Source organism: Periophthalmus magnuspinnatus, chromosome 4 (genome assembly GCF_009829125.3).
Source record: "Periophthalmus magnuspinnatus isolate fPerMag1 chromosome 4, fPerMag1.2.pri, whole genome shotgun sequence".
Taxonomy (NCBI): Eukaryota; Metazoa; Chordata; class Actinopteri; order Gobiiformes; family Gobiidae; genus Periophthalmus; species Periophthalmus magnuspinnatus.
In genome coordinates, this window is record NC_047129.1 from 30,059,576 (window position 1) to 30,077,609 (window position 18,034).

General features: G+C 42.7%; 1 protein-coding gene across 1 annotated transcript in view; it reads left to right on the forward strand.

Annotated features, from left to right (window-relative positions):
* LOC117369907 (contactin-associated protein-like 4) overlaps positions 1 to 18,034 on the forward strand; it is a 353,019-nt gene that overhangs the window by 190,449 nt on the left and 144,536 nt on the right. The window contains exons 8-9 of the mRNA XM_033965250.1: positions 9,738 to 9,996; positions 11,479 to 11,628. Of these exons, the coding sequence (XP_033821141.1) occupies positions 9,738 to 9,996; positions 11,479 to 11,628 (409 nt within the window). The remainder of the gene's footprint in view (positions 1 to 9,737; positions 9,997 to 11,478; positions 11,629 to 18,034) is intronic.

Genomic DNA, 18,034 nt, shown 5'->3' on the forward strand with positions numbered 1-18,034 from the left:
ATGTGTGGAGTTACGTGGAGGTGTGTGGAGCGGTGTGGAAGTCCGTGGAGATGCATGGAGTTACATGGAAGTGCGTGGAGCTGTTTGGAGCTACGTGGACTTGCGTGGAGGTGCAGAACGAGGCTGTTTAAGGCAACGCCCTTTCCCGCTCGCACCGCTGATTTACCAAGGAGCGGCCGCTTAGCAACGCTGTCAATCAAACCTGTTGCTAACGCTAGCGGGAGCGACCTCTGGGAAAGAATTGATTTACTGATATAATCGCGAAATAACAACACCGGGATCATGTAGAGCGGGTTAATACGAACAATTTAAGCCCAAAGTGACAAGTCTGACAGCAGCAGTTAAGAATTTTTCAATGGAAAGTGCTAGCTAGCAGGTTAGCGATGTCCATTTATATATAGAGTCTATGTATTTGTGCTATTCCGCAGCCCATATTGTAAGAAAATAAAGAAGATTGGCCTTCAAAATGGGACGACAGCGGGTTCTTTGCGTGTCCTCGCTCCTCACGCCGCTCAAAGACGGTTTTTAACATCGGAAAGTATATCGTAAAGTCTACAGGGGGATAATCGGAGTCAGAAGAGGCCGTGTGAATGCGAGCGTGTGATCATCTGTGGAGGAGGCAGATTCAAGGCAATTTCATGCTTTGGATCAATACAAAGGAGTAGCCACAACAAAGAGCTGCTAAAAATACTGCGCTACTACTACTACAACTCCCCCCTCCCTGGGCCCGACGCTCCCGTTTACAGTTACAGGATCAGAGCCGTGGAAATGTGTAGGCGCGGCGTAAGAGGAGCGTGATCGCGCGCTGACCTTGAGGAAAGTGATTTAAAAACGCTAATTGTACCTGATTTTTATTGTATTTTAGTTAATTTTAAACAATTTTATCATCCCACACTTATGTTTTGCACCCGGAGCGTCGTAATTACTCACCGCGATGAGTTCATAAGTGCGTTTCTGCTAAATTTCCAAGGCCAGAGCGGAGTTTTGCGGTCATGCTAATGCTAATAACAGCTAGCATGCTAACATTATATGCACAGTATGGCACAAAACGTAGAAGTTTGGTGGTTAACGTTGTATTTTCATATAATCCTGCGGGGTTACATACAGTACGTTTAACGGGGATAACGTTCGGTTGCCATAGCGATGAGTAAACGAATAGCTTAAATCGCTCAAAATTGACGCTTCAGAGCTAAACTCGTCATTAAAGAGGTTTCCCTTTCTCATTTTCCCAGTGGAAGTTGTGTTTAGAGTGATTCGTGCGTGTTTGAGTGAGGTTTGTTCCCCTGTGTTCAAGACGCCATTGCTCCAGTCAAACGTTTTTTTTGTCCGCCATTTTTTTTTTTTTTTTGATGAAACAACGCTATAACGTAAATCAGAAACTAGCGTAATATGGGCCCTTTTTTTTCTTAAAGGGCCCATACCACGCTTGATTCTAATCTGTTATAATGTTGTTTCCTGAGGCTGAGCTCTTTTCTCAAACTGAAAACACTCTGTTCCACCTTGTGATGTCATCGTGTGAGGGAGAAAGGGAGGAGGAGCTAGGAGGGAGAAAGGGAGGAGGAGGAGGAGCTAGGAGTGTGAGAGAGAAGGAAGAGGGAGAAAGGGAGAGGAGGAGGAGGAGGAGGAGGAGGAGGAGGAGGAAGGAGAAAAGGAGGAGCATAATATGGACCCCTTTTTTTTTCTTCTTAAAGTTCCCATATTACGCTAGTTTCTAATCTGTTATAATGTTGTTTCCTGAGGCTGAGCTCTTCTCTCAGATTGAAAACACTCTGTTCCACCTTGTGATGTCATCATGTGGTAATACAGGAAGTGCACCACTGTATTTTTAAACTCCACAGAGCTTCATTTCTAGAATCGTTTGGATAATTTCAGCCCTGCAATTTCCCATTTCTACTAAATTAAAGGTAAAATGAGCTTGAAACTAACTTGAAAACTACCACTTCATGACATCACAAGGTGGAACAGAGCAGACCATTTTACGTAATACTCAGCTCCCATCAGCCACCGCAGTTTTCTAACGTGAAACTTAGCGACGTTTTTCTTTTATTAAGTCGTTTTAGATGAATATTGTGATTTTAAATGTGCAATTTCTAACATAATGATCCACGGGTGTCACAGATTATAATGTAATTGCTCAAAAAGTGAGTCGTTTATAAAAGTGCACGTTTCCGTCGGCCGCTCTGTCTGCGCTAACGTCGGGTTTATGCTAACGACGGTAATAAGAGTCAGAGCCACCGTCACTGAGGCTCATCTGAATGTGTGAGATCATCAGTGTCACGACCAGCACCACAGCCCCGTGTCATCCCCCCATCACACTCATCTATTACACATATAATAGAGGGGGGGGGGGTGAGGAGAGAGGAGACGGGGGAGAGGAGGAGAGAGGCAGAGGAAAGAGGGGGAGGAGAAGGAGAGAGGATGAGAGAGGGGGAGGAAAGAGGGGGAGAGATGAGGGGCGGAGGAGGAGGGAGGGGGAGTGAGGAGAGATGGGGAGAGGGAGGAGGTGAGAGGAGGAAGAGAGAAAAGACAGGGGGAGAGGGGGGAGTAGGGGGAGAGAGGAGGAGGAGCGAACAGAGGAGGAGAGAAAGAGGGAGAGGAGGAGGGAGGGGGAGAGGGAGGAGTAGAGGGGGAGAGGAGGGAGGAGGAGAAAGAGGGGGAGGAGGAGGTGAGAGGAGGAGGAGAGAAAGGACAGGGGGAGAGGGGGGAGGAGGAGAGAGAGGGAGGAGCAGAGAAAGAGGGAGAGGAGAAGGAGGAGGGAGGGGGAGTGAGGAGAGATGGGGAGAGGGAGGAGGTGAGAGGAGGAGGAGAGAAAAGACGGGGAGAGGGGGGAGGAGGGGGAGAGAGGAGGAGGAGAGAATGGAGGAGGAGAGAGAGGGAGGAGCAGAGAAAGAGGGAGAGGAGGAGGGGAGGGAGGGGGAGAGGGATGAGGAGAAAGAGGGGGAGGAGGAGAGGGAAGAGGTGGAGGGAGGTGGAGGGAGCAGGAGGAGGATGGAGGAGAATGGGGCAGAAGAGAATAGAGAGGTTGTGGACAAGGAGAGGGAGGAGGAGCAAGTAGAAAGGGACAGGGAGGAGGAAAGACAAAGGGAGAGGGAGGAGAAGGAGGAAGAAATGTAGAGGGAGGAAGAGGAGGGGAAAAGGGAGGAGGAAGAGGAGAAGAATAGACAAAGGGCAGGAGGCAGAGAAGAATAGAGAGGCAGAGGACAAGGAGAGGAGGAGGAGACAGAGAGGAGAAAAGAGGAGATGGAGGCAAAGGAGAAGGGAAGGGGGAAGATGAGGAGAGAGAGGGGAGGGAAGAGAGCAGAATGGAGAGGAGGATAGAGAGAGAGATGGAAGATGAGAGGAAAGAAGGGGAGAGAGAAGGAGCAGAGGAGGGGGGAGAGAAGTGGGAGAGGAAGAGAGAGAGAAGGAGGGGGCAGAGAACAGGAGGGGAAGAGGAGAGCGAAGGGGTGGAAGGGGAGAGGGGAGAGGGGGGAGGAAGAGAGCAGAATAAAGAGGACAAGCAGAGGAAGAGAGAAGAACAGGGGGAGAGAGTAGGAGAGAGAGGGGGCAGAGGAAAGGAGAAGTGGGGCGAGGTGAAGGAAAGGAGGAGGAGAGAGAGAATAAGAGGAGAGAGGGAGGGGGGAGGACAGAGCAAAGAACAGGAGGAGGAGAGGAGAGAGGGGGAAGAGGAGGAGAGGGAGGAGATAAATGGTTTCTCACCTTCTCCCCAAGTACAGATATTTTTGTAAAAGAGAGAGAGAGAGAGGACAAGGGAACAGATGAAGGGGGAGGAGATGAAGAGATGTCAAGAGAGGGAGGAGGAACAGAAAGAAGACAAAGGGAGCAGATTACACAGAGGAGAGGAAGAGGAGGGGATAGCGAGGAGAGAGAGAGAGAGAGAGAGAGAGAGAAGAGACAAAGGGTACAAGAAAGAAGGGAACGGGGAGGAGACGAAGGGAGGAGAAAAGTGACAAGTTGATGAGATGAAAAGGGGGCGGAGGAGGAGGAGATGGAGGGAATAGAGGAGGAGTCAAAGGAGAGAAGAAGAAGAAGGGAAGACAGAAAGAGTGGGAGGGGCAGTGGAGGAGAGGAAGAGGAGCGATAGGGGACAGGGTGAGGACAATGTGCTAATACCATCCTTTTTTTTCTTTTCTTTTTGCTCTGGATGTTGTGATCACTCCAGGCTAAAGGGAGTTTGGGGTTATACTTTCGCCTCGAGGATAATTTCGTTTCCCTGAGTTCAGATGAAACAAAAATGGATGGAAAAAAAATGACATTACAAAGTGCAAACTGGGCTTTAAATGTGGGACAAAGTTTTAGTTAAAAAATCGCAAAAAAATGGCTTTAGATCTTTAAAAACGAACTGGCAAAATCAGCTTTTTTTCTGCTGTAAAACGCCAATATTAAACAAAATGGAGTCGTGTGAACTTTAAGTCGTATTATAATGTCGTTACCTCCTCAAAAAACAGACCTGGAGTTGTGTTTTGTTTCATTTACGCACTTTATTATTATTCTGTTACATCGTCAAAGCTCAAAACGCTCTGTTCCACCTTGTGATGTCATGACGTGGTAGTTTCCAATTTAACAGCTCATTTTACCTTGAGTTCAGCAGTGTGGACCACAGTGGGGCAACAGCAGGGCCGGTTCAGCCTATAAGCAGACTGAGCAGCTGTTTAGGGCCCCATTCCAACAGGGGGCCCCCCAAGAGCCCATACATTTATATTGAAAATAATATAATATATGAAGTTTTATTGGACACAGAGCTTTATGTGTTTACAGCAGCATAAATGTCCCTCTAAAACAATTACATTTGTTTTATATCTGTAGCAAAATATCTACTGTTGCTACGTTTGTTTTTGAGTCGGGCAGAGGTGAGGGCAGCTCTGTGTTTACACCGGAGCAAGGACCCGACATAGTGTAAATGTAAGAACACTGTCGTCAACGGTAACACATTAAAATCCACCAGAAATGAAGAAAAAATGTGTAGAATGTTAAAAATCTTGACCCCTCCTTGTTTATGTTTGTGTTCTGTTCTTGTGACTGTGGTCGTTTTTGTGACTTTCTGGATGTTTTCAGTCTGATGTTGTTCAGATAAACACAAATACAACGGGTCAAAGTGACGAGAGCAGAGTCAGAATGTGTCAAATGTGAATCACCAACAGCTGAACCAGGAGGGGGCCCCAGAGACACATTCAGCTTAGGGGCCCCTGAAAGCTGGAACCGGCCCTGGAACAGCAGCAGCTCTAGTCCAAACTGTTGTGCTGTCCTTAAGCAAGACACTTCACCTGCTTTTTCTAGTGTGAAAGTGGTGCGTGAGTGAGAGGCCATTGGCGCAGATCGGCAGCCTCGCTTCTGTCTCAGGGCAGCTGTGGCTAGACGTAGCTTAGCACATCTGGAGTAAAAGAATAAAGCTCAGACTTGTAGAGATATGTTTGGAAAAGTGCTACACAGCTGTCCTTTACTATATCGCGGTTCACCTTTCGTGGTCGTGAGGGTTTTTACAGCTTCAAAACATGCAGAATAATTGTAAAAAAATAAAGCGGATTTCGACTATTGCGGGTTATTTTTAGAACGTAACCCCCGCGATAAACGAGGGACCGCTGTATAAGACTAACCACATTATTATCATTAAAAACATGGCGACTCTTCCAGCTACAAGTTCCACTCACTGCATTACAACAAAAATCTACATGCTAACAATATTTATTTTAGCTGAAGTGAGCATGGGCGCGCTTTAGACGCCATCGTTTCTGGCTCCAATTCACTTTACATTGAAAAACTGTCGCCTCTCTCTCCGTAACTGCTGATGTCAGACTTATCATTTTAATCTTAAAATGTCCGTATTAACTCGCTCTACATGATCCGTAAATCAAGATATGAACATTAATAACAGACAAATCAGGTGCCTTCTTTCTTTCTCGCTTCGGATTGGCTCTTTGGTTGCTATGATACTCGCGGTCGGACTTCCAAATACAGAACTCTGCTCCAAATTCTCCGCTATAACCGCTAGCCTTGATGAGCTTCATTTGACTCGAGCTGAACGCTGTGGGCGACGTCACGCTGACTTAGTCCACTTCTTTATACAGTCTATGTAGTTTAAGCTGCCCTGGGACAGACTGATGGAAGCGAGGCTGCCACCACCACACTCACGCACACACCGCTCTCATACAAGGCCATGTGGTTGACGTCTCGCCGAAGGACACAACAACACTCTTTGTCGCACCTCTTTGTCGATTGCTTTGTTTAGCTTCTGAGAACAGACGACTACACGCGTCTAATAAAAAAAAAAACGGACATTAGAGACTTTGTGAGGGGCCCCCTAACTGCACTGGGCCCCGGGTGAACGGCCCCCTTTACCCCCCCTCAGTCCAACGCCCCTGGTCAGGATTTTACCACGAATACGGCAAAAATAACCCCTCAAATTATTAAAAAAAGTACGTTTTACTTTTCAGGCCAGTTCAGAAATGTAGTGGAGTAGAAAGTTCAGATACTGCTCTCGAGATCAGGCTTTAGCGAGAAGGTAGAACGCTAAAAATGGCGTGAACTTAGCTTAGGACAAATGCATTATTATTGATGATTATTATGGTTATTATCGCGCTCACATAACTGTTTTTTTTTTGGCTCTGCAGTGCGGTCGCTGTGCACATTCACCCAGCAGCAGCAGCGTTTGAGAAAGATGCAAATTACAGAGACCACGTTTTCCTTTGGGGCCTATAAAATCTACACATTTTAAATACGCTGTAAATGATACGGCCTGGAAATGCACTTTGAATCCATCACTTTTTTCCACCATCGCCGCTTAAAAACTTATTAAAAACCTGCACCGTTTCCTGTGACACTCGCTCCTAATGGATCCGTCATCATCTCCTCAACGTGATATAACTTTCCGCAAGTACCTCATCAGCCCCCCCCCAAAAACGCCCGGCCATCGCTTTAACTTTGAGCGTTTCCGTGGGATTAAACGCGCCCGCACCCTCCCTGACCCCGGGGCCCGCCGGCGCTCCCACGGGTGCCGCTGTGTCTCCGCGCCGCTTCCATCATCAGTATGGTAATGCGTTTTTACAGGTGTCCTTTTTGGTACCGGACCTCCCTGACACCTCTGAGTCAGCCCGTAGACTTCTCCATATTCATGTCCCATCATCCCCTTCACTCTGCCAAAATGATACGCACACGAAGAAAAAAAAAAAAAAACTCAGATTAAACGTTGAGGTTGGATTTTTTTTTATTTTAATTCAAAATGTCTGCCGTGCAAAAGTGCTGCTCTGTTTTTTTTTAAATGTCTCAGGACTATAATTTCACTTGGGTTGAACGATTTGGGAAAAGAAAAAAAAATGTCATTGTGATTTTTCTGACAAGCTTTGCAATTATATTAGTTTTGCGATTTATGTTTTAATTATAGGATCCTGTTCAAAGTTCACTTTTTAAACGCGTGCAGGAGAAATGACGAAAAAGTACTTCACAGTGTTTCAAGTGTTGTTCAAGTCTAAATGTAGTGATATTGATTCAAAAATGATACAGATTTTGGTCAACGGTAACAATACGAAGCGATTTTTACATTTTTTTCTTGCGAATTTTGTATATTTATTTTTATTTGCTCAAACCTGAAGCTTGAACTTGAAAATTTTAGTCAGGATCAGGGGTGTAGCAACAAATTCTGGGCCCTAGGTACAAATCATCTCGGTGGGCGTGGACTACATGTTGTCTTTTTTAACATAATAGCTTTATTTCTACTTTTTATATTATTATTCCGTGGTTTATGTTGCACTTTATCACTAAGGAACGTTCCTAGTTTGTGAGTTGGATTCACTGACAATGGCAATAAAAGTCTTCAGATTCTGATTCTAATGAAAAACGATCATTACAGATTTTACTTTTGAGGGCCCCCTCCCTGCACTGGGCCCCGGGTAAACGGCCCCCTTTAACCCCCCTTCGTCCGACGCCCCTGGTCAGGATGTTACCAAGAACATGGTCAAAATAAACCCGCAAATTATATGAAAAGTATGTTTTATTTTTCAGGCCAGTTCAAAAATGTAGTGAAGTAGAAAGTACAGATACTGCTCTCAAATGTAGTGAAGTAAAAGTCAAAAGTATCCACTGTAAAATGTTCCTTAGGGAAGTGCAGATATATAGAAATTCTACTTAAATGCAGTACTTTACTACTTTTACTTTACCTTCCACCGCTGCATTTCACAACATGTTTGTACAGATCTAAACTACAGGGTTTTTACAGTTTTTTATGCAGAATAAGACCAGATATTTTGTTGTGTATGGAGGAAATTTTGTTACAGTTGTCCCTCGCTATATCGTGGTTCACCTTTACTGGTCTCGCTGTTTCGTGGATTGTTTTAGTGCAATTTTTCATGCTTTTTTTTACATCCTCTGAACGTGCGTTGTGTTCTGCGTCCTGATTGGCTGTTGGACTGTAGACCATTGTCCATCAGTCTCCTCCGTGCCGTGTCTCCTGTACAGTACAGAATGTGTTCAGACAAATTTACATAAACATTGGATCGCAGTGTGACTCTTAAGTGCTGTACGTTTGTAATTTGTTTTCTCCCCGACAAAACCCACAATGTCGATGAAACGTTCTGCACCGACAAAGACGCCGACGAAGGTTTGAACGAGAGAGAGTTTAAACGCCTGTGTGAGAAAAGTGTATAAAGTGTGTGGTGAGGGGTTTTACAGCCAAAAACGTATAACCTCCTGCGATAAACGAGGGCCTTTATGATTTGCTAATTGCGTCAATTCAAATTGCGATTTTGCGTCGATTGTGATTAATCCCGCCTAAACGTCAGTCACACTTCACACTTTGTTTTGCTCGGAGCCAACAGTCACAGTTTTACCAACAATGACATTTAACATCCACAGAAAAAAAAGACTTATTTTACTAATAGACTTCCTCATTAGTTTTCCATTAAATATCACATCCATTTGTTTAGTCTTAGTTGTGTTTGGATAATCCTGCATTTGAGGCTTGAGTGATTAGAAAAAAATATATGTTTTCACCGACCCCTTTTCCCCACCCACAGTTCTGTACTTACTTAGAAAAACTTTGACTCCGGGTCATGCACATAGGGTTAAAAATGTGTTATTATTGTAAAAAATAAATAAATAAAGTAATACAAAATAATAAATAAATAATAAAAATATGTAAAAAAAAAAACAACAATAAAATAAAATAGTAATAATGCACATAGGGTTAAAAATGTGTTATTATTGGAAAAAAAAATTAAAATAAAATAATACAAAATAATAAATAAATAATTAAAAGATGTAAAAAAAATAAAAATAATAAAATAATAATAATGCACATAGGGTTAAAAATGTGTTATTATTGTAAAAAAATTAAAATAAAATAATACAAAATAATAAATAAATAATAAAAAGATGTAAAAAAAACCAACAACAAATAAAATAAAATAATAATAATAATAATGCACATAGGGTTAAAAATGTGTTATTATTGTAAAAAAAATATATAATAATAATACAAAATAATAAATAAATAATAAAAAGATGTAAAAAAATAAATAATAATAATAATAATAATAATGATAAAAAACAATGTAAAAAAAATAAAAAGATAAAAAGATGTAAAAAAATAAATAAAAAGTTCCATCGTTTTGAACAGGAAGCCGTGGAGTTGCTTTTTGAAGTTGTTTTTGATCTTTTAAAACTTTCAAAAGACTGAACTGTGCTTGTCGTCTGATTAAACAGAATTCTGAAATCGTTCTAACATTTTGTCGTTTCTTCTCCTTCAGGGAAACGTCACCTTCTCCTGCTCTGAGTCGACCTCTGTCGCCGTGACGTTTAGCGACCCGCTCAGCTTCCTGTCGCTGTCGTTGCCGGGGTCGGGGCAGGTTGCCGTGGAGATGCAGATGCGGACGTGGAACAGGGCGGGGCTCCTGGTGACCTTTGCCCTCTCGGAGCTCGGGGGCGCGGTGTGGCTGTACGTGAGCGAGGCCAGGCTGAAGCTGTTGGTGCGGACGCAGCAGAGGAGCCTGGTGGAGCTGAGCGCAGGTGGGGTTTATAAAGACGTTTATAAAGACCAGTTTGTGTACGGGTAAATGATTATGATTATTTAAAGGTGCACTGTGTAACTTTTCTGATAAAGGATCCGCAGTCTGCTTGTCACTATGGAGATGTTACTGTTTTGGACACACCTTTATGTCCTTTATGCCCTAGTGTTAATACTTTGGACTGGAGACAGATGAGAACACCAGGCAAACCTTAGCAACGCTGTCAATCAAACCTGTTGCTAACGTTAGAGGGAGTCACCTCGGGGAAAGAAGGCGCCTCATTGGTCTGTTTTTAATGTTCATATCTTGAGTCACGGACAAAATAGACAAATAAAAACACCAGGATCATTTCGAGCGGGTTAATACGAACATTTTAAGACCAAAATGACGAGTCCGACAGCAGCAGTTACAAAGAGAGGAGACACAGTTTTTCATTAGAAAGTGAATTGGAGCCAGAATCGATTGAACCGGAAGTGCGCTCATGCTCAACACAGCGGCTAGCAGGTTATCTACGTCCATTTATATATACAGTCTATGATATAGAACAGGGGTCGACAACCTTTAACCCCAAAGAGCCATTTGGACCCAGTTTCCACAGAAAAGAAAACACTGAGCTGCAAATACTTTGACGTCTAAAATGAAGATAACACTGTATATATTGTTTTTTGTGTTGCTTATGAAATCCATGAGGTGCTACAGAGAAAATTCAATTGTATTTATGTAATGAACACATTTTGAACTTTTTAAACTCTTAAAAAAATAAAAAAAATAAAAAAACACGTCGAGTTGAGGGTCTCTTTCCAATGAATTAAAAAGCTGATCTTAAATTATCCATGTAGCAAACAAAAACTGTCATTATCCGTCATCCTTATGTCGCCTTTGGGCTTTCAGAGCGTGTAGCGGAGCTTTGACCTGAATTTAAAAAAAAAAAAAATTGGAAAAAAAAGCACTGTCACTAAACGATGAAAAATAAATATTTGCAAAATATCTGCATAAATATTTATTTTACCTGGTTAATGTTGCTCCTGATTGTCTGTGCACAATGTCTGCAAATCAGGGCCTGCTTCTGTGAGTGTGACGCTTATTTTGAGCGACGAAAAATAATAAAATATAACTTTATTTTAATATTTCAACATCACAATAATCTTCCAATCTAGAACTAGAATTAAAAAAGAACTAACACAAATAAAATCACTTTAGTTAAATACTAATAACTTATTTTCCCAAGCCACGTGGAGGATGAAAGAGCCTCTAGTCAAAGGAATTACATCTCCATGGAGACAAGTACGTGGCGATCCCTCTATCAGAAATGTTACTCAGTGCCCCTTTAAAGATATGAATAACAGGTTTCTTCATTGTACTGACTCCTGCGTAGATCTTAACGCTTTCATCATTGCGTTTAGCGGTTTCGGCTCCACCATCACCGTGTCCCGCCCCATGAGTCTAAACCTTTCACCTCTCAACCCTTGTGTCCCGCGTTTAGGCTCCGGTCTGAGCGACGGACAGTGGCATTCTCTGGTTCTGACCCTGAATCTGGACAGCGTCAGTATCTATGTGGATCAGAACACGGGAGCTACAGCGGCGCTCACAGCTCCTCTGTCTCTACGCACGAATGAACAGCTCTACTTTGGAGGTAAGAGACAAAATACATTCCAGTGTGTTTGATACGGAGTTACAGCCTCGCTAATGTTCGTCTCTTCCCGTGTTACTTAATTGCTGTTTTGGATTGGAGAGGATTAGTTACTTTGGGTTGTAATTGGATTTAGTTCTGAAACCAACCTTTCTGCAAAAATAGGAAAATAAACACAGACTTTGACTATAACAAAAACGTTCCTTGAATCGTCATTTAGCTTAAAACAGGACCTTTAAAGCCGCAGTTTGTGACTTTTCGCCAGTAAAACTAAACTAAAATCCCGCTTTTTCATCACGAATGTGTTTACTGCAATGAAAAACATGCGTGCTTTCTCTAAACAGGCTTGCATCTCCACAAACCTGACTCTTATTTGACCTGGGAGAGCACCTCCACCTGCTTGTTCCCATTTAACTGTTCCTTTGCTTATAATATTCCACAGTACACCATAAAATTCATCAATCTCCATGGAGAATGTTCCAAATTATGGGTTTTTTAACTTTATATTCACACAGAATCATGCAGTTGAGTTTCCATCTCCAGAAGGTCACATGCTATTACTTTAAAGAAGATATATTGTGCGAAATCTTCAAAACTTTTAACTGTACTGTAGTAGTTTCCCATTTACTCACTCAAAAGTCATATTTAGAGATTTGTGCACGTTTTGACTTCTGTCTTCATCAAGCCCATCGCTCTGTATCTACGTTGTTCTCCAATTTGATTCGCTTAATTGGTGAAAAACGTAGGATTTGGTATCATGATGTAGCCAAAAAACATGCTTCTGGGCTACATCAATCAGAAATCTGGACAAAATGGTCTAATATGTCGCGTTTTGGGTTGAAATTGTCAGCGTAATCCCTCAGTCGTCCAGGTCTGATCCATGACAAAAGACGAAATTTAAACAAATCGTTGTAGGGGTGAAGACGTTTCGCTGCTCGTCCAAGCCGCTTCTTCAGTTCTGGTCAGATTACTGCTGGACACTGCCTTGTATTTGTCTGAAAAGAGGAGCTAACTACAAAACGACGAACTACAGGCAGCGAAACGTCTTCACTCCTGCGACGATTTGTCCAGTTGACAGATTTAAATTTCGTCTTTCGGGTTGAAAGCGTTTTGGCTGCGTGAGGGACGTCCATCCTACTTCAGTTTACCATCTGTTCTAAAAGCTGTGCAGGCAAAAAATAAATTAATAAAACGCACGTGGGCACTTCTGTAACATGGATCTCAGTTTTAAAGTGACGGTGTTTTACTTCTCTGGGGTATTAACCGCAAAGACATGACATATTTAGATCATGTCACTGTTTTGAAAATGCTATATCCATGAAAACAGCTTATTAGCATAGTTTGTTTTTGACGCTCTGAGGCTCCTCTTCCTTTGCTCTCTGCGCTAAGTCACCCTCCCTTCAGAGCGCAATCAACATACATCCCGCTAATAAAACTACTGCACATCACATCAGGTTTGTGAAGTTGTAGTGCATGGTTTTTGTATCATGTTTTTGTATATTTACGTAGAGTTGTCATGTGGGAGCGCGGGTGACGTAGGTTTGTGGGCGGAGCGTCGCACAGAGGTCCAGGAGTGATCGCTAAATGACTCAAACATGCACGGCTGACATCTGGAATCGCTTCAGGCATGATTTTGATGAAGGAACAACACAGCAAAGCTAAAAACGAAACACTTTTGCGTACGTTTTTCCCGCTGTTACCGTAGAAAAACAGCTTTACCGCAGTTCAGTTCAAGTTCAGTCGGGTCAATAATTAAATAATATTTCATAAAAACTCCTTCCAGAAACTGAGAAAGAGTAGAAAGCGTCGTCGATGTGAAGCGTAGACGGGCTCGGATCTGAAGAGGCTCCTGAGGCTCAGAGCTGCTCACCTGAAGCTGTCAGAGATGTCTCCATCCAAAGCTCTTTCTGTCAGGGTTTAAAGATGAAACTGGAATCACGCAGGGCTGATGGGACTTTCATTGGGAAATTATGGAATATTCTTACTAATAATAAGAATGATGGATGGATATAGCGCTTTTGTGGACTCTAAAAAGTGCTGTACGTTGTCGTTTTCTCGTTCGCTCCGCGCCTAGTAGTGGAACGCGACGGTAACAATGGCTGCTCTTGTGTTTGGAGATCAACGGTCCCACCCATTTCGAAGTACGCTCTAGTTTTAGAAGCAAATTTTCTCATAGACTTTTAGAAAAATCCAAATATTAAGGTTGTCAAAGGCATTCAAGAGGCTAGCGAGTCTAAAAAAACAACTTTAAAAGGCTCATATTACGCTGTTTTCTATGTTCTAATGTTGTTTTCTCTTCACAAACAGACCTGGAGTTGTGTTTTTTTTTTGTTTCATTCACATGTTTAACAGCCTCTGATTTAGAGATGCATCCCTCAAATAACTACAGAACAACTTTAGGTAAATAAAAGTTCAAACATGATGAGACTTTCTGGGCGAACTACAAACAGTAAATGGATTTATTACATCGTACAATCATTAGATCAGCTGAATCGATATCTGGAAATATCTGCAAATTCTTCAGTATAAGCATCAATATCCAATACCAGTGTTGCATCCCCACTGTGAGAAATGTGAAACGTGCTTATAAACTCATCCTGGTGAATAATTAAGATGCGTGGAACACTTAAAGGGCCCGTGTTACGCTATTTTTTCCATCTTTGTTATGTTTCTTAATCACAAACAGACCTGGAGTTGTGTTTTGTTTCATTCGCACATGTTTAAACACACGAACAAACCTGCACATTTAGGCTTTGAGTTCTTCTCTCAAACGGAAAAACGCTCTGCTCCACCTTGTGATGTCATCGTGTGGTAATACAGGAAGTGCTCCTCTGTGTTTTTAAACCCGACACACCTTCATTTCTAGAATCATTTGGATTATTTCAGCCCTAGAATTGCCGATTTCTACTAAATTTAAGGTAAAACGTAAAGCTGCTAACTTGAAAACTACCACTTCATGACATCACAAGGTGGAACAGAGCGTTTTGATAATAATAAAGGGTGTGAATGAAACAAAACACAACTCCAGGTCCTGTTTTTTAAGGAGGTAACAGCACTATAACACGACTTAAAGCTCACAAGAGTCAATTTTGTGTAATATACTTTAGGACATTTAAAGATTTTGCAAACAGTTTTAATAATTTAGCGATTTATAAAGTTTCATAAAACAGATTTTAAATACAATTATAGCTCTTGTGGTCATTAGCCTAATTAGCCCTGAGCAAGCTTTGAAATTTTAATAGATTTTTTGGAGGAAAATCTATGGGAAAAATGAATGAGAAATGTACTTCCTGGACCAGAGGGCGGTCACTGTCGAGCTCCTAGAAGTGAGTGCGGAGGAAGACGGTGGCTGAAGTGTCTTGCCTGACGACACAACAGCAGTACGTAGTCAGGGTTGGATGGCACAGTGGTGAAGCAGTACAGTCTATCGCCCTACAAAGGCAAAGTTTGAGGTTTGAGGTTTGATTTGAGTTCTCTAGCTTCCTTCTTTCTACAAAATGCATATGCTGCTCCTCAGGTCCCTCTGGCCTTAAACGTGGTTCCGTATCGACGTTAAAACACACACCGTCGTTCCCCGTAGAGTTTGAATGGAAGCTACCGACTGTACCCACCACGATCCTTCCTTGCTTAGCTAATTGTAAAACTGGACCGAATCAATAATAATAACTCTGCAAGGCTCTCAAAGCATGACAATTTAGCCAATTTTCATTCGCTCCTCAAATCCGGTGGTAGATAGTTACACCTCGACCTGGGATAGAATTTATTTTATTTACCGTATTTTCCAGACTATACGTCACACTTTTTTTCATAGTTTGGCCCGGGGTGCGACTTATACTTAGATGCGACTTATATAAAATGTGAAATATATGTTTTTTTTTCCTTCATTATTATGCGTTTTTGGCTGGTGCGACTTATACTCCAGAAAATACTGTATTTAATTTGTACAAAAGTCACTGACACTTTTAAATCTTCAGTAGCTCCTATAATTCTTAAGTTACACTCACCAAATTTTAGCAGTAGGTAAACTGAACCTTCTGAGATTTTTGGCAATATATATACGGTTATCATTGTTCATTTACACTTGAACTTATCATGACTTAAACTAGGGAAAGTAAAAATGTTTCCACCATTTTGGGTTTGTCCCTGAACAGCCCGATCCAACACACTTTGTGTCACATTTTCAGCATTTCGGGGCTTATGTCTCTTATTTGATCCTCGATATTACGTTTTAAGCCGTTTATTAAGTCGTCTGAGGTTTATTCACAAACACCTTTTCTTTAAGATCGCCCCACAGGAAGAAATCAGGACGAGTCAGGTCTGTGGAGGTCACATACTGCCCCCTGTCTTTGAAAACCACTTATTATTCCTTTAATGGCGTTTACGCTCGGGGCATCTCTGGTGTTAAAATGTCGACGGTGAATTTGACCCATGTGACTCAAAGTTCCACTGTACAATGAGGGTTCGTTCCTCGGTGCTGTATTTGCTCAGATTAATGTGGGAAGGGTCGATCTAAATGCTCTGGAAAAGTAAAAGAAACATATTTAGAAACAAAAGAGTTAGGAATTTTTTTTCCAACTATCAGTGACAAGGAGACCCAATGAGAGCGTTTAGACTCTGTTTTTTTCATTGGTGCTCTGATTAAAGCTCCTCCAACCAAAAATCACTCACCCCTCACTGGATTCGTACATGGGGAAGGTGAGTTTGTCCGCTGATCCGAAGGTTGGCGCTTCGAATCCCACTCTCGACGCAAACATCATCGGTTGCGCGGTCAGATCCACAGGTTGACGATGCGATTCCAGCTCCCACAGACGAATACGCTGTCGTCCGTTGGGCAAGACGGTTAACCCGCCTCGCCCGGGTTCCGTGATTCCTTGACGTAAAGCGCTTTGAGTGACTTGAAGATGGAAAAGCGCTGTATAAAAATGTGACCGTTTATTGCTCAAACGCACAATTACAGCGTGTCTTGGTTGGATGTGGAATCAAACTACAAACATTTGCGTTGTCGGGCGAACGTTTAGACCACGTAAATGAAAAAAACGCAAGCTCATGTGCATAACAATGAACTCTAAACACGCAAAACTACTGCGGAGTTCATCCTTCCCCGTTTTGCATCGTATTTGAAGAACTGTCTATTAATTACCGCGCTGCCAGTACAGAGTGAGCCCACGTCTCGGCAAAAAATCTCCCTTTGAGGCAGCGAAAGTGAAGCCGGATCCGAGCTGTGTCATCTCTGCGGCTCCGCGCTCAGCTGGGAGGCACCACTCCGACATCGCTGTAATTGGAGCAACCGGCCGCCCCGAGCTACACAACCGAGCTACTCCCCTCCCTCCTCTACCACACCGCCGCCGCCGCCCAGCCAAGACCGGCCCGAAGTGGAGCGGCTCCGACGGAGAGAGGGATGGATGAAAACACGAGAGAAATCCACAGTCAGCATCGCGGAGCAGGGGGGAACGGCCCTATGGTGCAACAAACTGTCTATTAGACTTACAATAGAGGGCAATTAAAAATGTCCCCCCCCCCCAGGCTCGAGCAGTGGACGGAGGCAGCGAGCCAAAACATTATGAACACCTGTGTCTAGTATACGCAGTACTTATAATGCTGCAAAATGGACTTTTCAGAGCTTTTGACCTTGTTGGAGTTGTTTCCCCATCTCATTTACCATCTTGAAGTTGTTTTTGGAGCAATTCGTGCATGTTCGAGCAAGGTTGAATCGCTTATTTTCACCGTCAAACGTACACGACCACTGTGACATACATCGGTCCCTCGTTTATCGCGCGGGTCACGTTCTAAAAATAACCCGCGATAGCCGAAATCTGTATCAGTATCAGCTTTATTCTATATGTTTTTTGCTGTAAAACCCCTCACCACACACTTTATACACTTTTCTCACACATTTTCTCACATTTCTCTCTCATTTAAACTCTCTCAAAGTTCAAACCTTCGTCGGCGTCTTTGTCGGTGCAGAACGTTTCATCAACATTGTGGGTTTTGTCGAGGAGAAAACAAATTGCAAACGTACAGCACTTCAGAGTCACACTGCGATCCAACGTTTATGTAAATTTGTCTGAACACATTCTGTACTGTACAGGAGACACGGCACGGAGGAGACTGATGGACAATGATCTACAGTCCAACAGCCAATCAGGATGCAGGACACAATGGTCTACAGTCCAACAGCCAATCAGGACGCACGACACAATGCACGTTCAGACGATGTAAAAAAGCAGCGTCACACAGTCATTTTAAGTTGTTTACGGCGACGTCAGCTCCTGTTGGGGACCACGGTTTTGTAACACGGAAGTTAGTGGACTTATTTCTTTGATTAAATACTTTGGTTTAGATTTATTATGTGCAAATGATAACATAATGATCTACGGATATGTAACTTTTAACTAACTGCAGAAGACTA